Source organism: Salvelinus alpinus, chromosome 6 (genome assembly GCF_045679555.1).
Source record: "Salvelinus alpinus chromosome 6, SLU_Salpinus.1, whole genome shotgun sequence".
NCBI lineage: Eukaryota > Metazoa > Chordata > Actinopteri > Salmoniformes > Salmonidae > Salvelinus > Salvelinus alpinus.
Genome location: NC_092091.1, coordinates 11,044,438 through 11,068,439, shown reverse-complemented (window position 1 = coordinate 11,068,439; position 24,002 = coordinate 11,044,438). Strand labels below are relative to the sequence as shown.

The following is a 24,002-nucleotide window of genomic DNA, read 5'->3' as shown; positions in this document are numbered from 1 at the left end:
AATTTAAAACATTGTAAATCATTTGTTTCTATGTACTTATGATAGCACTGTGAGCTCATTATCAGAAACACAAAATTGATTTCCAATCAAGGTCATGTTCTCACACACTCCAGACGATAGATGGCAGTGACAAAGGCCTTTGTTTTAAAGAACTAAATCTCACTTCAAAGGAAAGGGGAAGCCCGCGTGCACGACAAAAACAACTACCGAGGGAGAAGGAAGTTGACAGCTGGTTAATATTTAGTGGTAAGTAACTTTAATTGAGCACCGCAACACTCATTTACCAATATTTATCGTCACTGCAGTGTGTTGGCTGTAAGGTAAAGTTGACTAGCGAAGTGGGCTACGTTGTTACTATTTATTTGCACGCAAAAACATTTGGCATGGAGGCAAGGTTGTTACAGTAGTGTTCGCGCGCGGCAACAAGAACATTGTCACTCTTTCTTGACAGGAGATGAATACACTTGAACCATTCGTGACAGACAGGTTCCAAAGCTTGTTCCCAAAATAAAAATATAGCTGACTAAACTCTGATGAACTCCAACGGAGTGGAGCAGAGACCTGGGGCGTATTTCCAATATGGAAACCGTTTATGAACCAAACTGAGCAAAACGAGAGTTTATATTGGACAAATGATGTTATTTCCCTCCCCGTTGCGTTCCGTTTGCTTCTGTTTAATAAACGTTTTTGCAACAATTGCCCCAGGGGTGTAATTGCGGTAACCGTTTATTGTATAAGAACCACACAGGAGCAGAAGTAAACTACCTGGATTTATCCAATATAACTATTGTTTGGAGTAAACCGTTTGCAACAGAATTTCATAATGATTACACCCCAGGTTTGGTGGAATTAATAATATTTTTTTTTTGAAGTATTGACCTTGGGTGAATCGATGTAGTTGGAGCTGAATTCCACAAAGCCTGGTCTTTGCTCCACTCCATTGGTGAAGTGGAGCTGGAACTGAGCATGCCCACTTTTGACTGGAGGTCGGACAGAAATTCTCAAAGGCTGAAGCATTGGCCTTCTTGCCTGCTTCCAGTAGCGCTAACGCTCACGCATGGCCGCCCATCATTTATTTAAACAGGAAGTCACATTGAGATTAAAATCTCTTTTACAAGAGAGCCATGTGCCATACACATAACAATAAAAACAGAATATTAAAACAACATACACATGTGTATAAAACAATACAATTCAGCACAATAAGACAATTAAAATGTTTAAAAAAACACCATTTAATTAAAGCAATCACATTCAGCTACAAATAAGTCCTCAATCAATAATGTAAACTGCCTGAGTGACACCAGCACATCTAACTGCAGTGAACTCTGCAGATTGTTCCACACATTTGGGGCATAAAAACAAAATGCAGATTTTCCCAAATCTGTGGCGACTGAAGGGATCTCAAGTGTTATCCATTACTGTGGAACGGGTTTGGTAACTTGTGATTTTTATCTTAATTAATGACGTTACATATGGAGGAAGTTTCTGTCAGATTGCGATTGTATATAACTAAAGGAGAATGCAGCTCTCTTCGTACAGAGAGAGGTCCATCCCATGCATTTGTGTGCTGCTATTGCTTAAGCTACTGGCATGGAATTAGCTAAATATTGTCATAAAGAAACTGATAAAACACACAGGTGCAAAATCAAGGTGACTTACTACGTGCACATGATAAAAGAAAGGAATGAGGTGGGTAGCTAATAAGTGTGTCATTGTAGTAAAGTATTTATTTAAAAAAAAATCATATCTTAAGTTTTGTTCATTTTTGTTAGTGTACATACAACTAAATGTTTAAATACTGAGAGCTTTATGTCCATACTAGCCTGTTGTGTCGTACTTCTTGCAAATGCTTCAGTGTATTTCTTTGTAGGCTATAGCCTTGAAATAATGGAAGTAATATAGCCTAAATAATAGATTTAGTTTTTTCTTAGGTTTCCTGTCTGGCTCCTGACCTATTTAGTGTTTACATGCTGTTTAATATGACATGTAGCCTATTCAGAGTGTTTATATGCTGTTTAATATGACATGTAGTCTATTTAGAGTGTTTATATGCTGTTTAATATGACATGTAGCCTATTCAGAGTGTTTATATGCTGTTTAATATGACATGTAGCCTATTCAGAGTGTTTATATGCTGTTTAATATGACATGTAGTCTATTCAGAGTGTTTATATGCTGTTTAATATGACATGTAGCCTATTCAGAGTGTTTATATACTGTTTAATATGACATGTAGCCAATTCAGAGTGTTTATATACTGTTTAATATGACATGTAGCCTATTCAGAGTGTTTATATGCTGTTTAATATGACATGTAGCCTATTCAGAGTGTTTATATACTGTTTAATATGACATGTAGCCAATTCAGAGTGTTTATATACTGTTTAATATGACATGTAGCCTATTCAGAGTGTTTATATGCTGTTTAATATGACATGTAGTCTATTCAGAGTGTTTATATGCTGTTTAATATGACATGTAGCCTATTCAGAGTGTTTATATACTGTTTAATATGACATGTAGCCAATTCAGAGTGTTTATATACTGTTTAATATGACATGTAGCCTATTCAGAGTGTTTATATGCTGTTTAATATGACATGTAGCCTATTCAGAGTGTTTATATGCTGTTTAATATGACATGTAGCCTATTCAGAGTGTTTATATGCTGTTTAATATGACATGTAGCCTATTCAGAGTGTTTATATGCTGTTTAATATGACATGTAGTCTATTTAGAGTGTTTATATGCTGTTTAATATGACATGTAGTCTATTCAGAGTGTTTACATGCTGTTTAATATGACATGTAGCCTATTCAGAGTGTTTATATGCTGTTTAATATGACATGTAGTCTATTCAGAGTGTTAATATGCTGTTTAATATGACATGTAGCATATTCAGAGTGTTAATATGCTGTTTAATATGACATGTAGCCTATTCAGAGTGTTAATATACTGTTTAATATGACATGTAGCCTATTTGAAATGACGAGCGCTTCTAACAGTCACCGTTTCATGTTTATTCAAATACTTTTTAATTCAAATTCATTTTGGTTTCAATACTTAACCAAATGCTAGTTCCCGGTAATCAGAAAAATAGATGGGTATTGGTTAAATTGTGATTTATTTTATTTTTATGAAAGGAGCGAATTTGGTGTGGCAGTTTTTTTTGTTGTTGCGATTTTTAGTAGAGCAGGTGGACAGGATGTGGAGCACGGGAGCGGTGCGCAGGCACTCCTCCATGAGCTATGAGCAGGATTTCCGACCTCTCAACTCCACTCACACTCCACTCTGAGTGCAGTTCATCAGAAACTTCCTTCACAGTGGAGTTTAGTCAGCTACCTCTAAGCTAAAGTGATGTTTGCTAATATAAGCCATCAGTCAGTGGTGACCTTTTTTTTAAAACTTCTGTTTCATTGTTTGACAATTGCCTTGTTTTCCCCTTGTAATGTTGCAAGGCCCCCAACTCGCAGGTTGGTTGCATATACAGTAAGCATTTTGTTGTGCGTTCCTCGCTGTACAGTAAGCATTTTGTGGTGCGTTCCTCGCTGTACAGTAAGCATTTGTCGCGCGTTCCTCGCTGTACAGTAAGCATTTTGTGGTGCGTTCCTCGCTGTACAGTAAGCATTTGTCGCGGGTTCCTCGCTGTACAGTAAGCATTTGTCGCTGTACAGTAAGCATTATGTCGCTGTACAGTAAGCATTATGTCGCTGTACAGTAAGCATTATGTCGCTGTACAGTAAGCGTTATGTCGCTGTACAGTAAGCGTTATGTCGCTGTACAGTAAGCGTTATGTCGCTGTACAGTAAGCGTTATGTCGCTGTACAGTAAGCGTTATGTCGCTGTACAGTAAGCGTTATGTCGCTGTACAGTAAGCGTTATGTCGCTGTACAGTAAGCGTTATGTCGCTGTACAGTAAGCGTTATGTCGCGCGTTACTCGCTGTACAGTAAGCACTTTGTCGCGCGTTACTCGCTGTACAGTAAGCATTATGTCGCTCGTTACTCGCTGTACAGTAAGCATTATGTCGCGCGTTACTCGCTGTACAGTAAGCATTTTGTCGCGCGTTACTCGCTGTACAGTAAGCATTTTGTCGTGCTTTTCTCAAAGCTGTGAGTATTGTCCTGCTGTAGATGGCATCTGGGTCAAGGAGTGTTGGGGTATGGAGACTAGAGGGCTTAGGCTATTTCTGTGATGGGTGGCCGGCGGTGGGGAATGAGGTATTGTCATTTCTCGTCTGTACGTTCAGTCCACTCCAGACTATTGAACATAATGATGAACAGATTTGTTAAAGATTTAAGCAGTGGAGGCTATTTTTGAAAAAATATTTAAAAATAAATAATAATAATCACCTGTGCACAGTCTCGCTTCTGTCTCTGTGTTCTGATAATACCTGTTAGGCTGTATGAAGTCTGTGTTCTGATAATACCTGTTAGGCTGTATGAAGTCAGTGTTCTGATAATACCTGTTAGGCTGTATGAAGTCAGTGTTCTGATAATACCTGTTAGGCTGTATGAAGTCAGTGTTCTGATAATACCTGTTAGGCTGTATGAAGTCAGTGTTCTGATAATACCTGTTAGGCTGTATGAAGTCAGTGTTCTGATAATACCTGTTAGGCTGTATGAAGTCTGTGTTCTGATAGTAACTGTTAGGCTGTATGAAGTCAGTGTTCTGATAATACCTGTTAGGCTGTATGAAGTCAGTGTTCTGATAATACCTGTTAGGCTGTATGAAGTCAGTGTTCTGATAATACCTGTTAGGCTGTATGAAGTCAGTGTTCTGATAATACCTGTTAGGCTGTATGAAGTCTGTGTTCTGATAATACCTGTTAGGCTGTATGAAGTCTGTGTTCTGATAATACCTGTTAGGCTGTATGAAGTCTGTGTTCTGATAATACCTGTTAGGCTGTATGAAGTCTGTGTTCTGATAATAACTGTTAGGCTGTATGAAGTCTGTGTTCTGATAATAACTGTTAGGCTGTATGAAGTCTGTGTTCTGATAATACCTGTTAGGCTGTATGAAGTCTGTGTTCTGATAATACCTGTTAGGCTGTATGAAGTCTGTGTTCTGATAGTAACTGTTAGGCTGTATGAAGTCTGTGTTCTGATAGTAACTGTTAGGCTGTATGAAGTCTGTGTTCTGATAGTAACTGTTAGGCTGTATGAAGTCAGTGTTCTGATAATACCTGTTAGGCTGTATGAAGTCAGTGTTCTGATAATACCTGTTAGGCTGTATGAAGTCAGTGTTCTGATAATACCTGTTAGGCTGTATGAAGTCTGTGTTCTGATAATACCTGTTAGGCTGTATGAAGTCTGTGTTCTGATAATACCTGTTAGGCTGTATGAAGTCAGTGTTCTGATAATACCTGTTAGGCTGTATGAAGTCTGTGTTCTGATAATACCTGTTAGGCTGTATGAAGTCTGTGTTCTGATAATACCTGTTAGGCTGTATGAAGTCAGTGTTCTGATAATAACTGTTAGGCTGTATGAAGTCTGTGTTCTGATAATACCTGTTAGGCTGTATGAAGTCTGTGTTCTGATAATACCTGTTAGGCTGTATGAAGTCAGTGTTCTGATAATACCTGTTAGGCTGTATGAAGTCTGTGTTCTGATAATAACTGATAGGCTGTATGAAGTCTGTGTTCTGATAATAACTGATAGGCTGTATGAAGTCTGTGTTCTGATAGTAACTGTTAGGCTGTATGAAGTCTGTGTTCTGATAATACCTGTTAGGCTGTATGAAGTCTGTGTTCTGATAGTAACTGTTAGGCTGTATGAAGTCTGTGTTCTGATAATACCTGTTAGGCTGTATGAAGTCTGTGTTCTGATAGTAACTGTTAGGCTGTATGAAGTCAGTGTTCTGATAATACCTGTTAGGCTGTATGAAGTCTGTGTTCTGATAATACCTGTTAGGCTGTATGAAGTCTGTGTTCTGATAATACCTGTTAGGCTGTATGAAGTCTGTGTTCTGATAGTAACTGTTAGGCTGTATGAAGTCTGTGTTCTGATAATACCTGTTAGGCTGTATGAAGTCTGTGTTCTGATAATACCTGTTAGGCTGTATGAAGTCAGTGTTCTGATAATACCTGTTAGGCTGTATGAAGTCAGTGTTCTGATAGTAACTGTTAGGCTGTATGAAGTCTGTGTTCTGATAATACCTGTTAGGCTGTATGAAGTCAGTGTTCTGATAATACCTGTTAGGCTGTATGAAGTCAGTGTTCTGATAATACCTGTTAGGCTGTATGAAGTCAGTGTTCTGATAATACCTGTTAGGCTGTATGAAGTCAGTGTTCTGATAATACCTGTTAGGCTGTATGAAGTCAGTGTTCTGATAATACCTGTTAGGCTGTATGAAGTCAGTGTTCTGATAATACCTGTTAGGCTGTATGAAGTCTGTGTTCTGATAATACCTGTTAGGCTGTATGAAGTCTGTGTTCTGATAATACCTGTTAGGCTGTATGAAGTCAGTGTTCTGATAATAACTGTTAGGCTGTATGAAGTCAGTGTTCTGATAATACCTGTTAGGCTGTATGAAGTCAGTGTTCTGATAATACCTGTTAGGCTGTATGAAGTCTGTGTTCTGATAATACCTGTTAGGCTGTATGAAGTCTGTGTTCTGATAATACCTGTTAGGCTGTATGAAGTCAGTGTTCTGATAATAACTGTTAGTCTAAGTGACTAACTAGTCATGATGGCCTACTTTGTTTTCACAGTGAACGCTTCTATGCTGCTGTCAATCAACACAAGTAAGTGGCTAGTGGCAGACAACAATACTCTGACTGTGCCGGTCTTTGCAGTCTTCTTCAATCCCTTTAGAAATGAAACGCCCTTTAATGGACAGCATATGGCTCCTGTATTTGCACAGACGGTTGTCTGTGTCATTGGCAGTGGCAACCCGCCCCTAAAGTATGGTTGGATTATGGATTGTTTTAAATGCTCATAAAAATGAGGTAAATGTGTACAGATGGTGGCAAGAACAAAGTATGTGAACCCTTTGGAAATACCTGGATATCTGCATAAATTGGTCCTAAAACTTGATCTGATCTTCATCTAGGTCACAACAATAGACAAACAGTCTGCTTAAACTAATAACACACAAACAATTATACGTTTTCATGTCTTTATTGAACACACCGTGTAAACATTCACAGTGCAGGGTGGATTTAATAACTGGTTGACCCTCCTTTGGCAGCAATAACCTCAACCAAAAGTTTTCTGTAGTTGCGGATCAGACCTGCACAATGGACAGGAGGAATTTTGGACCATTCCTCTTTACAAAACTGTTTCAGTTCAGCAATATTCTTGGGTTGTCTGATGTGATCCACCAGATCCACTTGCCACTGTATGAAGTTATTTCAGATTGCAAGTTAACTGGCTAGTTGTGACATGTTAGCGAGCTATCCCCGGTCAGATTGCATCTGCATGCTTGTTGCGTTCTCCCTGTCGTGCGTTCGTTCGTTCGTGAGCTGACTGCTCATTCTAAATAGTATAATGTAATCCGTGTCAGCGTGAAGCTGTGTTCATTCGGGTTTTTGACATGCAGAAGTAAAATGGGTGTGTTTACTCTGCTGTTCAAATGCACAGATCACTTTATATGTCTTCTCAAAAAAAACTCCCGGTAGTTTGAAAGCTTGGTATATTTTATTCATGCTGCTTTGTTGATAACTCCAACCACCTCACTCCCTTAGTATTCAACCAATCAGTGGCCGTCATTGGGCCTGTTATCAGTGAGTGGGATAGTGAGTACCTTTTCTGAGAGCTCAGTTGATGATCCCCCCCTAATCATAAACATTGGTGGAAGCGAGGCCTTTCTACAGGACACTGTCACAAAGGTTACTGACTCAAAGGTTAAAAGCCTTTATTGGGTTTGTCACACTTTGTCTGGCACTGGGTCACCTCCACCACCCAGACAGTGGGTCGGTCGATGCCCGAGGGAGATGGGGACGTGTTCTGTCAGCCATCTTGGATTTAATTAGTCATAGGCGTCGGAAGAGGAGGAGGACGTTGTAGGCGTCGGAGGAGGAGGACGTCGGAGGAGGAGGGGGGCATCGTAGGAGGGCATCGTAGGAGGAGGAGGGCATCGTAGGAGGAGGAGGACGTCGGAGGAGGAGGGGGGCATCGTAGGAGGAGGAGGAGGGCATCGTAGGAGGAGGAGGACGTCGGAGGAGGAGGGGGGCATCGTAGGCGTCGGCAGAAGTAGTGCCTTTTAATGAAGGCTGAATCTTATAAAAATTGAGATGGTGAGGTAAAGGGATGAATGAAGCACAGCAAGGATTGGAGACTAGAAACAAAGACACGCAGGCGTTACGACAGACGCACACTCAGGCGTTAGGACGGACGGACGGACACGCAGGCGTTAGGACGGACACGCAGGCGTTAGGACGGGCGGACACGCAGGCGTTAGGACGGACGGACGGACACGCAGGCGTTAGGACGGACGGACGGACACGCAGGCGTTAGGACGGACGGACACGCAGGCGTTAGGACGGACGGACACGCAGGCGTTAGGACGGGCGGACACGCAGGCGTTAGGACGGGCGGACACGCAGGCGTTAGGACGGGCGGACACGCAGGCGTTAGGGCAGGCTTTAGGGCAGACGGACACGCAGGCATTAGGGCAGGCATTAGGGCAGGCGGACGCGCAGGCATTAGGACAGACTGACGCGCCGGCATTAGGACAGACGGACGCACAGGCATTGGGGCAGGCATTAGGGCAGGCGGACGCACAGGCATTAGGGCAGGCTTTAGGGCAGGCTTTAGGGCAGGCGGACGCACAGGCATTAGGGCAGGCATTAGGGCAGGCATTAGGGCAGACGGACGCGCAGGCGGACCTAATTCTTTAAAGGGGCAATCTGCAGTTGCTACATCCTGTTTCTTTTGGTACTTTTTAAGTGAATGATTGAAGGGTATATCGTCATAATAGAATAGAACAGTAATATCTACCAGATTGAAAGTCAACCATCATCACTAGTTGTTCAACCATCAACACTAGGTGTTAAACCATCATACATTAGCCATAAATGTGTGAAACTGAAGGGGCCTGCATTCCAGTACCACTATTCTCCTCATCCTCAACCCACCAGTCCTATCTCCCCCAGTCCTATCTCCCCCTGTCCCTCAAGGCCTGATAGCCTTACTGCTGTGTTTCTTCGAGCGCGGTGGTGTTGAGTGTCTTCACACTGTCGTTGTAGCTATGTATTTATGAGTTTATCTCCCGTCCTCGGGTGTCCGAGATGGGCTTCCACTTGGTTTAGTGCAGCCTGTCCGTGTCAACGCCATAGAGGAGAGTGATGAATTATGTTTGGGTAGTGTTACTAGTGTAGGCCTCTGCACCCGATACTTTTCTCTACTCTGTCCACCCCTGGCCCTCTTTCAACCCCCCCCTGAAAGGAGGGCAGGCTATTCTGGGGACCGGTGTTACCCATGGTCACATGTTATGTGTGACAAAGTTGAGATATGTGTGGGCAGGAGCTGTCTGAAAGAAGCATGTGGGTTTAGCTAGCGTGCTAGCATTCTATAGCATATCATGAAAGGAGTTGTTTTTGTTTCAAATCAGATCAATTTTTCATTTGTCACATGCTTATTAACAAAACGTGTAGACTAACAGTGCTTACTTACGGGGCCCTTCCCAACAATACAGAGAGGGGGAAAAAAAGAAAGTGAAGTAATATAAAAAATAATAACACAAGGAATAAATCCACAAATGTTTTGTATACGGAGTGTATTTAGCAGTCTTATGGCTTGGGAGTAGAAGCTGTTTAGGATCCTGTTGGTACCACTTATGAGACAGCCTAAAGGAAGGAGGTCAGAGACCTGGCAGTGTTGTACCAGGACAACAACCTTTCCCTCAACGTCAGCAAGACAAAGGAGCTGATCGTGGAAACGGAGGGCCGAACACTTTCAAAGCAGAATTACTTTCCTATTGTTCCTCAACTCTAGTGTGTGATACACCATTTTATATCACTGAGTCTCTACTTTTATCCAATGTAAAAAACACAATTTAAAATGTTGCTACATAATACCGACTCGTGCCTGTCGGTCCCATATGATGCCCCGTCAATTTATGAATTCAGTAAATTACTTCGATAACCAGCAAGTTAAACTTAGGGGTCGCGTTAACACAGATTTCTTTATTTTTCACGCAGGACAAAACAGAACCCTTAAGAAATCTCTTGCTGTGTATTTTAAGTGCTGATCTAAAATGCTTGTTGTAATTTCTGCTCAGCATCAGCCATTCGGGTAATGACTGTTATTTAGAATTTCAGTGAGCTCATTGGCTTTGGGTGCTGACATGTAGTGTGTACATAGTCATTCTAGCTTTGTGTAAGACCAGTGGTAAATAATTTTGTAAAATAGAGAAGAGTAACGGCCCAAGGCATCTGCCCTGAGGGACACCGCACTGTACATATGTGACACGCTCGATTATAATCAGTCGGAAGTTGCAATGGCTAATTTGCATATAAATTATGTCTTTGTCCATTTAGATTGTGTGTTTTGCATTGAGGCTATGTGATTTCGGCTAGAAAATAAGGATGGACTAACTTTAACAAACGACTGTATATCACAGGACACAAAAGAAGGCCCATTTTAGTTATGCTCTTCACGGCATGTGGGCATAGCAACTCCAAACAGTGGTACGACACCCAGTAGATGAGTAGAGCCGAGTTAGAGAGATGAGGCAGCATTAGTAGACAGCATGCGCACTTCTTCACAGGCACTGAACTCAGTCTCTCAGGGTTGGTCTGTTTCTCAGTCTTTATTTCTGTGTTGTCCTCTGTAGGTGTTGACTGGTGGTGAGACTGGAGGAACCTTTTGTGAACCAGTCATCTCATCGTCTTCAGCCTAGAGCGATGCCACTTTGCAGAATGAGACCCTTCTCCTGACACAGGGAGGGTACTCCTCCCCCAACCTTAGCAACCCGGACTCTCTACCTACCTACCTCACCACTGACCCCCATTGCCTCACCCCTGACTAACCCATAAACCCTCCCCTCTAATTACTACCTCAACTCTCCTCTATGTAAACCTGCTGCTCTTAAACCGCTCTGTTCCCACCCCCCTGATTATTACATTACATTCAACACACCAACAGGGGGAATTTAAAAAAGCATGGTCAGTGCCATCAGTAGGGTGCTCTAAGCCTGTGTACTGGCACGCGACGGTGCTGCTGAACTTCGAGTGACGTCCCCACTCTGTGATGTCAGAGGCTGGAGGAGAGGGGCGGGACCAGAGTGGGAATCTCACGTTTGTGGTTGGCTGTGTCGATGAAGACCACCGAGGCTCAGAAGAAGGAGGAAGAATGAAGAACGAGGGAGAGATGCGAAAAGGAGAGGAGCAGGAGGACAACGACAAGGATTATGACTCGGTGTGTACGTGGAAGCAGAAAAAAACCCTAGTCTTTCATTGATTCCTTTGCTTCCTCACCTCCTTCTCAAACCGCATTTGAGGGGAAGAATCCAAGATCCCTCTCCTTGGACCTTCTCCTCCAATGCTTTTTGAAAAGGAGGAGAGATGACAGGACAGGAAAAAATTGCCTTTGCCTTCACAAGTAATCTTATAACACATCATGTACATTAAATGACAAACGGTGAATCTTTACATCCACCCCTCCCCTTCTCTCTGGTTCCCCCAGCCTCCAGAGAGGCAGATCGTGGTGGGCATCTGCTCCATGATGAAGAAGTCCAAGTCCAAACCCATGACCCAGATTATGGAAAGGCTGTGTAAGTTTGAGTACATCACAGTGGTCATCTTCCCCGAGGAGGTCATCCTCAACCAGCCCGTGGACAAATGGCCCCTGTGTGACTGCCTCGTCTCCTTCCACTCCAAAGGTACAAACCAACGTACGTATGTGGACCCACCGTACACTATTAAGTGCATCCGGTACTGGTTTTCTCACATGCATGCACATTGCACAGCTACAGATGAATACTGTATATGCCTGTAGTATACATGCATACACAATCTCTACATTAAGCATGCACAAAGGAAGGAAATACAGAATGCACGCACACACACACACACACACACACACACACACACACACACAGTCCCGTCTTGCCAGTGTTTAGCCGTAGTATGCGTCTGACCTGGTTTATGTTGGCCTGGTCTTAGAACAGAGTTCAGATAAATGTAATGTACATGGAAATGTATTTAGCCTGTATATAGACCCATGGAACAATAATGTCATGTATTTAGCCTGTATACAGACCCTTGGAACAATAATGTCATGTATTTAGCATGTATACAGACCCATGGAACAATAATGTCATGTATTTAGCCTGTATACAGACCCATGGAACAATAATGTCATGTATTTAGCCTGTATATAGACCCATGGAACAATAATGTCATGTATTTAGCCTGTATACAGACCCATGGAACAATAATGTCATGTATTTAGCCTGTATACAGACCCATGGAACAATAATGTCATGTATTTAGCCTGTATACAGACCCATGGAACAATAATGTCATGTATTTAGCCTGTATACAGACCCATGGAACAATAATGTCATGTATTTAGCCTGTATACAGACCCATGGAACAATAATGTCATGTATTTAGCCTGTACGGAACAATAATGCCATGGTTAAGACATCTATTTCCTGTATTTATTTACATGGTTGTGTTTATGTATGTGTGGGTGTGTAGGTTTCCCATTGGATAAAGCGGTAGAGTACGCCAAACTCAGAAACCCACTTCTCATCAATGACCTGAACATGCAGTACTACATACAAGACAGGTATGATGGTAAACAGTCATTCCTGGCCTGTTCATACTTTGTAAAAGTCTACTGACTCGTTCCACCATATAAACGTTGTATTCTGTCCCCTCAGGAGGGAGGTGTATCGTATCTTGCAGGAGGAGGGCATTGATCTTCCTCGTTACGCTGTGTTAACCCGAGACCCAGACAGACCTGAAGGTAAGTGTTACAACGCAACTTGTCTCTTGTGACAGACTGGTACTATTAAATCAATTAGCTAGCTAGCATGCACCCAAGATTTGGTTCTGGGTGCCAAGATTACAAGTGTAGCCACTTGCACTGCTGAATGTGGCGTTTTCCCATAGAGCGATTGGTTGGAATGCTTCAGGAGGGCGGTTCAATGTGCGTGAGTCTCGGTATGAGCTAGATCGAGAGGAAGTGTTGCGGCTAAGGAAGCACAGCGACTTCCTTTAAATATGTACTTTCTGTAGACCACAAGTTCCGCCTAGCCTAATGAAGATGAAGGCTCTTACCGTATCACCAACCCCTACCCAATGGGGCATAATTCAAGTGTGCTTCGAGGCCCTGTCTCTGATTGTCTGGGTGGCATGTCATTCTAGAGTGTAACCTGGTGGAGGGGGAGGATCATGTGGAGGTGAACGGGGAGGTGTTCCCCAAACCCTTTGTGGAGAAGCCTGTGAGTGCTGAGGACCATAACGTTTACGTCTACTACCCCACCTCAGCTGGAGGAGGCAGCCAGAGACTCTTCCGCAAGGTACTGAGGGACTAGGGAGGGACAGTCAGACACTGTATTGTATAGGAACTGCTGTTGGAATTATAGTGGATGGGTGGAGTTTTTTTGGAGCCATGCTGTACAGAATGGGCCGAAACTCAACTGTACACACTTAGTACTCAAACCAAACTTTCAACCCCATATTTAGATATTTTAGCTGCACTTTATTTGATTTCCTCCCCCCCCCCTTGAAATAATCCAACAAATGGAATAGTCCCAAAAGTGCAAAATCCCATCTGGCTGGCTCAATCAAGCGCTCTGTCGATACTATTTGAACCCAGGTCTGATTGTCTCCTCTCTCTCGTAGATAGGGAGCCGCAGTAGTGTGTACTCCCCAGAGAGCTGTGTGAGGAAGACTGGCTCCTACATATACGAGGAGTTCATGCCAACGGACGGCACTGATGTCAAGGTATCGTCTTAAGTGTGTGTTGGTGTGTGAGCCTGGTTGCAGTCAGTCATTTGTTTGATCGGCTGTATGGAGTGTGTCTTTTGTTGATGTTTAGGTTCATCGATTGGTGGACTGTATACACTGCCTCCGGAAAGTATTCAGACCCTTTGACTTTTTCCACATTTTGTTGCGTTACGTCCTTATTCTAAAATTGATTAAATTGTTTTTTCTCCTCATCAATCTACACACAATACCCCATAATGACAAAGCAAAAATGTGTTTTTAGAATTGTATTGCTAATTTATAAAAAAATAAATGAGGATATATTTACTTAAGTATTCAGACCCTTTAATCAGTACTTTTTTGAAGCATCTTTGGCAGCGGTTACAGCCTTGAGAATACTGTATCAGGTGTACACTGTGGGGACTAGGGCTGTGGATTTTCAGCGACATCACGATATGATATCACCATACCAAGGTGCTGATAGGATATGTATTGCGATACTCACAATTCTGTATGTATTGTGATTTAGAAACGGTGATAAAAAAAAAAACTCAACTAAACATATTGCTCACCTTATGTCTGCTGCAGAGGGACACGATAGATGCCATGGGAAAACAACTAGTATTGATGGAAATTAACATGCAGGTTCACCCAACTAGTGCAAAAATTATATTGTCAAAACGATACGATATTTCATCCAATATAATATCCCCATATGTCACTGTATTGTTTCTCCCCCCCCCCCCCATCACTACTGTGGCCCTGACTATGTGTCTATGATATGATGTCAGGTGAACACAGTGGGCCCTGACTATGATATGATGTCAGGTGAACACAGTGGGCCCTGACTATGATATGATGTCAGGTGAACACAGTGGGACCTGACTATGATATGATGTCTGGTGAACACAGTGGGCCCTGACTATGATATGATGTCTGGTGAACACAGTGGGACCTGACTATGATATGATGTCTGGTGAACACAGTGGGACCTGACTATGATATGATGTCTGGTGAACACAGTGGGCCCTGACTATGATATGATGTCTGGTGAACACAGTGGGACCTGACTATGATATGATGTCTGGTGAACACAGTGGGCCCTGACTATGATATGATGTCTGGTGAACACAGTGGGCCCTGACTATGATATGATGTCAGGTGAACACAGTGGGCCCTGACTATGATATGATGTCTGGTGAACACAGTGGGACCTGACTATGATATGATGTCTGGTGAACACAGTGGGCCCTGACTATGATATGATGTCTGGTGAACACAGTGGGCCCTGACTATGTGTCTATGATATGATGTCTGGTGAACACAGTGGGCCCTGACTATGTGTCTATGATATGATGTCAGGTGAACACAGTGGGCCCTGACTATGTGTCTATGATATGATGTCAGGTGAACACAGTGGGACCTGACTATGATATGATGTCTGGTGAACACAGTGGGCCCTGACTATGTGTCTATGATATGATGTCTGGTGAACACAGTGGGCCCTGACTATGTGTCTATGATATGATGTCAGGTGAACACAGTGGGCCCTGACTATGATATGATGTCAGGTGAACACAGTGGGCCCTGACTATGTGTCTATGATATGATGTCTGGTGAACACAGTGGGCCCTGACTATGTGTCTATGATATGATGTCAGGTGAACACAGTGGGCCCTGACTATGATATGATGTCAGGTGAACACAGTGGGCCCTGACTATGATATGATGTCAGGTGTACACAGTGGGCCCTGACTATGCCCATGCTGAGGCAAGGAAGTCCCCGGCCCTGGACGGTAAGGTGGAGAGGGACAGCGAGGGGAAGGAGATCCGCTACCCTGTCATGCTCTCCGCCATGGAGAAACTGGTGGCCCGCAAGGTCTGCCTGGCCTTCAAGGTGAGTCAACCAATCAGACCACTCGCTGTGTGTGTGTGTGTGTGTGTGTGTGTGTGTGTGTGTGTGTGTGTGTGTGTGTGTGTGTGTCATCTCACCCACTCAACCTGAAGCCATCTTAAACTCGCGGTGCATCCCAATAGTCTGAAGAGGCTTCTTCTCCTCAACCTCATCTCCTTTATCTGCAAGAGCTGCGTAGGTAAAAGCATCTGTCGTGTTTTCTCAGGTAAGTGCAGATGAAGGGAGGAACCCTCTTTAGACTACTGGGATGCCCTCCACTTGATTGGCATCATTCAGTTTCAATGTCTGACAGTGACACTCTCTTTCTCTCCCAGCAAACTGTATGTGGCTTCGACCTCTTGAGAGCAAACGGCCACTCCTTCGTCTGTGACGTCAACGGCTTCAGCTTTGTGAAGAACTCCATGAAGTACTATGACGACTGTGCCAAAGTCTTGGGGTAGGTGAGGCAGGCTGTCATGCTGAAGGTTCAACTAGCGCTCATCCATCTCCGTTCATTTAGTACGTTTTAGTTTTACAGGGACCGTGCGCACTTGAATCAACATTACTATGAAAGTGCCAGTTTTAGCCAGCCGCCTAATTTCCAACTACAGTCCCTGATTTAGCCCCCTGATTTCCACGTTGCTACCCAGGGGACAGCTGGGTAACTAGTCATACTGTACGTTGACACCCAGGGGACAGCTGGGTAACTAGTCATACTGTACGTTGACACCCAAGGGTCAACTGGGTAACTAGAGCCATACTGTACGTTGACACCCAGGGGACAGCTGGGTAACTAGTCATACTGTACATTGACACCCAGGGGACAGCTGGGTAACTAGTCATACTGTACGTTGACACCCAGGGGTCAACTGGGTAACTAGAGCCATACTGTACGTTGACACCCAGGGGACAGCTGGGTAACTAGTCATACTGTACATTGACACCCAGGGGACAGCTGGGTAACTAGTCATACTGTACATTGACACCCAGGGGTCAGCTGGGTAACTAGTCATACTGTACATTGACACCCAGGGGACAGCTGGGTAACTAGTCATACTGTACATTGACACCCAGGGGTCAACTGGGTAACTAGTCATACTGTACATTGACACCCAGGGGACAGCTGGGTAACTAGTCATACTGTACGTTGACACCCAGGGGACAGCTGGGTAACTAGTCATACTGTACGTTGACACCCAGGGGACAGCTGGGTAACTAGTCATACTGTACGTTGACACCCAGGGGACAGCTGGGTAACTAGTCATACTGTACGTTGACACCCAGGGGACAGCTGGGTAACTAGTCATACTGTACGTTGCTACCCAGGGGACAGCTGGGTAACTAGTCATACTGTACGTTGACACCCAGGGGACAGCTGGGTAACTAGTCATACTGTACGTTGACACCCAGGGGACAGCTGGGTAACTAGTCATACTGTACGTTGACACCCAGGGGACAGCTGGGTAACTAGTCATACTGTACGTTGACACCCAGGGGACAGCTGGGTAACTAGTCATACTGTACATTGCTACCCAGGGGACAGCTGGGTAACTAGTCATACTGTACGTTGACACCCAGGGGACAGCTGGGTAACTAGTCATACTGTACGTTGACACCCAGGGGACAGCTGGGTAACTAGTCATACTGTACGTTGACACCCAGGGGACAGCTGGGTAACTAGTCATACTGTACGTTGACACCCAGGGGACAGCTGGGTAACTAGAGCCATACTGTACGTTGACAAAGTAAAAGTGTCTTTTAGCCACAACTCATTCCTTGAACTAGCTAGAATCCAAACTCTGCTATAGCTCACACTATTAGTTGTTTCCCCCCCACCCCACACAGGAACATAGTGATGCGAGAGCTGGCCCCTCAGTTCCACATCCCCTGGTCCATCCCCCTGGAGGCTGAGGACATACCCATAGTCCCCACCACCTCGGGAACCATGTGAGTACTCCTCTCCTCTTCCTTTTTTTTCATTTCTCCTCTTCCTCCTGCTTCTTTCTCCTCTTCATCCTGTCCCCCCTCTTCCTTGCTCATCTCTTCTAGAGGTAGTCTGAGGTGGTTTAGTGAACTATACTCACGTGGTGATTAACCTCTCTTGAGACTTGAAGACTTGTTAGCTCCCACAGCTAACTCCTAGGCTTCATCTCATTGGGCTAAACACAGTCCTGAGTCACGTAAATGACCTAGTTTGAAACCCGGTGTATATAACTGATTTCCATGTCCATTAGCCTATTGGTTTTTCAGCCCTCAGCCTATTGAGATTCTCAATAATTAAGGATGAGTACAGTAAACAACTCTATAATGGCACCTGTCCCACAGGATGGAGCTGCGCTGTGTCATCGCCATCATCCGCCACGGAGACCGCACCCCCAAACAGAAGATGAAGATGGAAGTCCGACACCCTCTGTGAGTCTATATACCTCAAATACCCCATCTGTCTATATATCTATATACCGCAAATACCCTCTGTGAGTCTATATATCTATATACCTCAAATACCCCCTCTGTGAGTCTATATACCTCAAATACCCCCTCTGTGAGTCTATATACCTCAAATACCCCATCTGTCAAAATATCTATATACCGCAAATACCCTCTGTGAGTCTATATACCTCAAATACCCCATCTGTCTATATATCTATATACCGCAAATACCCTCTGTGAGTCTATATATCTATATACCTCAAATACCCCACCTGAGTCTATATATTTATATACCTCAAATACCCTCTGTGAGTCTATATATTTATATACCTCAAATACCCCCTCTGTGAGTCTATATACCTCAAATACCCCCTCTCCCCATTCACAGTGGGCAACATTTTACACGCTGACAAAATGAATGACTTCATTTTCTGTTCGTCCATATAACAAATACAACTTGTAATTCACATTCCCCAGTCTTGTTGCATTTCGGTGTTGAATCTGTTGTTTAGATTCCATGTTTGAATCTGTTGTTTTTAGATTCTTTGCGCTGTTTGAAAAGTACGGAGGCTACAAGTCAGGGAAACTGAAGTTGAAGAAGCCCAAACAGCTACAGGTCAGTCCAAGTATATCTTCTTTCCCCGTAACACAGAAACCCTCTGTTGAGCGGAAGCCTATTTGTGGTGTTGGGGAAGCTATTCTGAAAATATAGTTTACCTAGCTACCAATGACTTTACACTGGAAGAAGTTAAGCTACCCTTAAGAAAAATACAGTTTGTTTACTTCAGTTATTTTGAAAAAGTAGTTCACTACATCCAAACTACAGTACTTTGTGATTATTATGAAAAATGATCATATGGAAATCTGAAATGGTGTGAATTAGGCAAGTCTAATGTCGAAAAATATAGTTAATTATTGCCTATATGTGACTGACCGACCGGCTTGATTCAATCTTACGTAGCAAAATTTTAAATTGTGTTTTTTACATTGGATAAAAGTAGAGACTCAGGGCTATAAAATGGTGTATCACACACTAGAGTTGAGGAACAATGGGAAAGTAATTCTGCTTTGAAAGTTGATAAACTTGTAACCTCCAGTGTGCAAGTTTTGATGACTGCGTTGATGACTGCACCTGTGCTGCTGGCAACAATTTGAATTAAGCTTTTTTTTGCCAATGTTTACTGACACTGGCCATATTCAACGGGTGTTGAGCGTTCATAAATTTGTCAGTTATTCTGCGCTTTGGCACACTCAGACGAGAGGGCTCTGAAATCGGAGTAGATAGCCAGAGCGAATTTACCAGCTACGTCTATTGACAAATGTTGCAGTGACATCATGAACTTTCTATTGAAATGGTTACTTGCATAGTGGAGTCTTTTTGTTTAGACATGTAGCTAGCTAGCTAAACAATGAACCATAATCCCAACTCATAACGGTACTAACCTGCATTAATCTGCAGGTAACTAACCAACCAGGTTCAATGTTATCTAGCTTACATTAGGCTATAACTAACTCAGATACGAATAATATTACTAGACAGATCATACACGTAACGTTACCTAGCGAGACAGCCAGCTAACGTTAGCTAGCTAGCTAACAGTACACTTTAACTTTAAATGAAAAAGACTTTCTGACAAAATTAGAAACGTGTAATACAGTGATCCCTCGCCACTTCGCGGTTCACTTATCGCGGATTCGCTATTTCGCGGATTTTCATAATGCATTTTTTTTTTTTTTTTGGTGCATTGTGCTCTGCATTCTGATTCGCTAAAAACTCACTCCCGCTTCTTGTATCAAAACATGCTACGAATTGTGCTATCATTTTGTCGTCTCGTGCAGTTATGTGTACGTACATAAAACAGCTTGGCAAATTTACATTAAGTTGGCCAGGAAGGAAGGAAGGACTAACGCTTGGTCGCTTAGCAACCATGGTGCGAATGGCCACTGAACTTAAGCGAGTAGCTGAGGAATGGGACCCTTTGATGAGCCGTTCATTACAGTTCTCCAACGTAATCGATGGTGGCATGTCGGTGTACAAGGATCTTTTTGCAAAGAAGAAAAAAGAGCGACAACAGCTGCCTATCACTATGCTCTTCTCCCGAACAAACACACCTGCACCGCGGGCTTCAGAAGAAGAGAACACTGCAGAGCGCAGTCAGGATGCAGCGGCCCAGTCTGAAGAGCAGTGAAACGGCCTACACGTGAGTCACTGTATTTGTATACATGTAATAGTTGCTAATTGTAAAAAAAAAAGAAGTTTTCTATTTCGCGGATTTCACTTATCGCGGGTCATTTTCGGAACGTAACCCCCGCGATAAACGAGGGATTACTGTATCTGAAAATATAGCTAGCTAGACTATCTTACCCATATACATGGATGGACACTTCTCCCGCTCTGTCACCGATGCCGTGGTTGCCCTTTAGTTTGAAGATGTAATCCGGAGACAGGTTATACAACAGCCCTCTGTGTTCTCTTTTCGACTCCGTCTGCATATTTGCAATCAAAGGCCAGAATGTTCTCCGTCTCCTCAGCTGTCATACTCTAATTCCACTGATTTCAAAACTCGGTCCTCCAGAAAGTGGAGAGCAACACTTATGCAGTTCTACTACGCGATATCTTTCAAAAAAGCTGCGTTAAAAAGGATGACCTACACCAGCTCATGTTATAGACAGAAGCATGCTACATGGCAGACCAATCCAAACTCATCTCCCTGCATGTCCAGCCCATTCATTATCTCAGCCAATCATGGCTAGCAGGAAGGTTGCTGACCTTTTCCGTGGCTAAACCAACTAGGCTCGTAATTTATCAATTTTATTCGTTTTTACAGATGGCATGGTAAAACAGTAGTGTGTAGTTCCAGTAGTTAGCTACACCCCTACATGGTAAAACAGTAGTGTGTAGTTCCAGTAGTTAGCTACACCACTATATGGTAAAACAATATTGTGTAGTTCCAGTAGTTAGCTGCACCGGTTCATGGCAAAAAAGTAATTAACTACTGAAAACACTATATAGATTTGAATTTAGTTCAACTACCACTAAGCTACTGGAAAATGTAATTAATTTACTAGTTGAACTACATGTACTACACTACTCCCCAACACTGCCTATTTGTAACAATAAGATAATACTGTATATGGTTGCTACCTCTAATCCAGTTATTTTCAAGGTTTCCAACACCTGTAAAATGTCCTGCCACTGTCGCCTCTTTGTAGGGGGTTTTCAGTTTTGTAATGTAGGAGAATATAACACATTAGATCTGGTAAAAGATGTTCCATCTTTGAAATGCAAGAGAAAGGCCACAATTTATTATTCCAGTTTAGGCGCAATTTAGATTTGGCCACTAGATGGCAGCTGTTTGTGCGCAAAGTTTTAGACTGATCCACGGAACCATTGCTTTTCTGTTCAAAATATTGTATCAAGTCTGCCCAAATGTGCCTAATTGGTTTATAAATAAATTTTTCAAGTTCATAACAGTGCACTTTCCTCAAACAATAACATGGTATTATTTCACTGTAATAGCTACAGTAAATTGGACAGTGCAGTTAGATTAGCAAGAATTTAAGCTTTCTGCTCGTATCAGATATGTCTCTGTCCTGGGAAATTTTCTTGTTACTTACAACCTCATGCTAATCACGTTAGCGCACGTTAGCTCAACCGTCCTGTGGGGGTCACCGATCCTGTAGCGGTTAAGCACTTTGTGACAAATGTCAGTTCAATTGACTGTTGTGTGTGTTTTGTGTAGGAAGTGCTGGACATTGCCCGGCTCCTACTGGCTGAGTTGGGACAGCACACAGACTGTGAGATCGAGGAGAAGAAGGGTAAACTGGAGCAGCTCAAGACAGTTCTAGAGATGTGAGAGACTCTTATGGGCACGCCACACACACTCACACCAGGGTTGTCAGGTGACCAGTATTGCGATACTCAGAAGTATCGTGGCAAGGAAACAAAACATGAAGTAGACTTCATTTCTCATGGAAAACAGTCCTAATGTTGACGAGGAACAAAGTCTGCTTCGTTTTTTTTGTTGTTTTTTTGCCATGGAAAATCTGGTATCCTAGTATACACTTGCGCACTCACTCACACACACACACACACACACGTCACGCTCTAATCTGTCCATAATTTTATCCATGCATCAGGTAGTGATCTGCTATTCTGTATGTGATGCTTGGTGTGGAAACCTCCTCCATGTTGCTGTGTCTGTAGTCCAGTGTGGAAACCTCCTCCGTGTTGCTGTGTCTGTAGTCCAGTGTAGAAACCTCCGCTCTGTCTGTAGTCCAGTGTAGAAAACTCCTCCGTGTTGCTGTGTCTGTAGTCCAGTGTAGAAACCTCCTCCGTGTTGCTGTGTCTGTAGTCCAGTGTAGAAACCTCCTCCGTGTTGCTGTGTCTGTAGTCCAGTGTAGGAACCTCCTCCGTGTTGCTGTGTCTGTAGTCCAGTGTGGAAACCTCCTCCGTGTTGCTGTGTCTGTAGTCCAGTGTAGGAACCTCCTCCGTGTTGCTGTGTCTGTAGTCCAGTGTGGAAACCTCCTCCGTGTTGCTGTGTCTGTAGTCCAGTGTAGGAACCTCCTCCGTGTTGCTGTGTCTGTAGTCCAGTGTAGGAACCTCCTCCGTGTTGCTGTGTCTGTAGTCCAGTGTAGGAACCTCCTCCGTGTTGCTGTGTCTGTAGTCCAGTGTAGGAACCTCCTCCGTGTTGCTGTGTCTGTAGTCCAGTGTAGGAACCTCCTCCGTGTTGCTGTGTCTGTAGTCCAGTGTAGGAACCTCCTCCGTGTTGCCGTGTCTGTAGTCCAGTGTAGGAACCTCCTCCGTGTTGCTGTGTCTGTAGTCCAGTGTAGGAACCTCCTCCGTGTTGCTGTGTCTGTAGTCCAGTGTAGGAACCTCCTCCGTGTTGCTGTGTCTGTAGTCCAGTGTAGGAACCTCCTCCGTGTTGCTGTGTCTGTAGTCCAGTGTAGGAACCTCCTCCGTGTTGCTGTGTCTGTAGTCCAGTGTAGGAACCTCCTCCGTGTTGCTGTGTCTGTAGTCCAGTGTAGGAACCTCCTCTGTGTTGCTGTGTCTGTAGTCCAGTGTAGGAACCTCCTCCGTGTTGCTGTGTCTGTAGTCCAGTGTAGGAACCTCCTCCGTGTTGCCGTGTCTGTAGTCCAGTGTAGGAACCTCCTCCGTGTTGCTGTGTCTGTAGTCCAGTGTAGGAACCTCCTCCGTGTTGCCGTGTCTGTAGTCCAGTGTAGGAACCTCCTCCGTGTTGCTGTGTCTGTAGTCCAGTGTAGGAACCTCCTCTGTGTTGCTGTGTCTGTAGTCCAGTGTAGGAACCTCCTCCGTGTTGCTGTGTCTGTAGTCCAGTGTAGGAACCTCCTCCGTGTTGCTGTGTCTGTAGTCCAGTGTAGGAACCTCCTCCGTGTTGCTGTGTCTGTAGTCCAGTGTGGAAACCTCCTCCGTGTTGCTGTGTCTGTAGTCCAGTGTGGAAACCTCCTCCGTGTTGCTGTGTCTGTAGTCCAGTGTAGGAACCTCCTCCGTGTTGCCGTGTCTGTAGTCCAGTGTAGGAACCTCCTCTGTGTTGCTGTGTCTGTAGTCCAGTGTGGAAACCTCCTCCGTGTTGCTGTGTCTGTAGTCCAGTGTAGGAACCTCCTCTGTGTTGCTGTGTCTGTAGTCCAGTGTAGGAACCTCCTCCGTGTTGCTGTGTCTGTAGTCCAGTGTAGAAACCTCCTCCGTGTTGCTGTGTCTGTAGTCCAGTGTAGGAACCTCCTCTGTGTTGCTGTGTCTGTAGTCCAGTGTAGAAACCTCCTCCGTGTTGCCGTGT

At 43.8% G+C, this 24,002-nt stretch overlaps 1 protein-coding gene across 1 annotated transcript in view; it reads left to right on the top strand.

The window, feature by feature from the left end:
* Positions 1 to 157: 157 nt before the first annotated feature.
* The window catches only part of LOC139578130 (inositol hexakisphosphate and diphosphoinositol-pentakisphosphate kinase 1-like), a 70,141-nt gene continuing 46,296 nt past the window's right edge, over positions 158 to 24,002 (top strand). The window contains 13 exon segments of the mRNA XM_071405375.1: positions 158 to 246; positions 10,781 to 11,364; positions 11,632 to 11,827; positions 12,651 to 12,741; positions 12,836 to 12,921; positions 13,323 to 13,477; positions 13,803 to 13,904; positions 15,622 to 15,783; positions 16,116 to 16,237; positions 17,626 to 17,727; positions 18,106 to 18,192; positions 18,751 to 18,826; positions 21,954 to 22,063. Coding sequence (XP_071261476.1) covers positions 11,197 to 11,364; positions 11,632 to 11,827; positions 12,651 to 12,741; positions 12,836 to 12,921; positions 13,323 to 13,477; positions 13,803 to 13,904; positions 15,622 to 15,783; positions 16,116 to 16,237; positions 17,626 to 17,727; positions 18,106 to 18,192; positions 18,751 to 18,826; positions 21,954 to 22,063 — 1,457 coding nt within the window. The 5' untranslated portion in view covers positions 158 to 246; positions 10,781 to 11,196.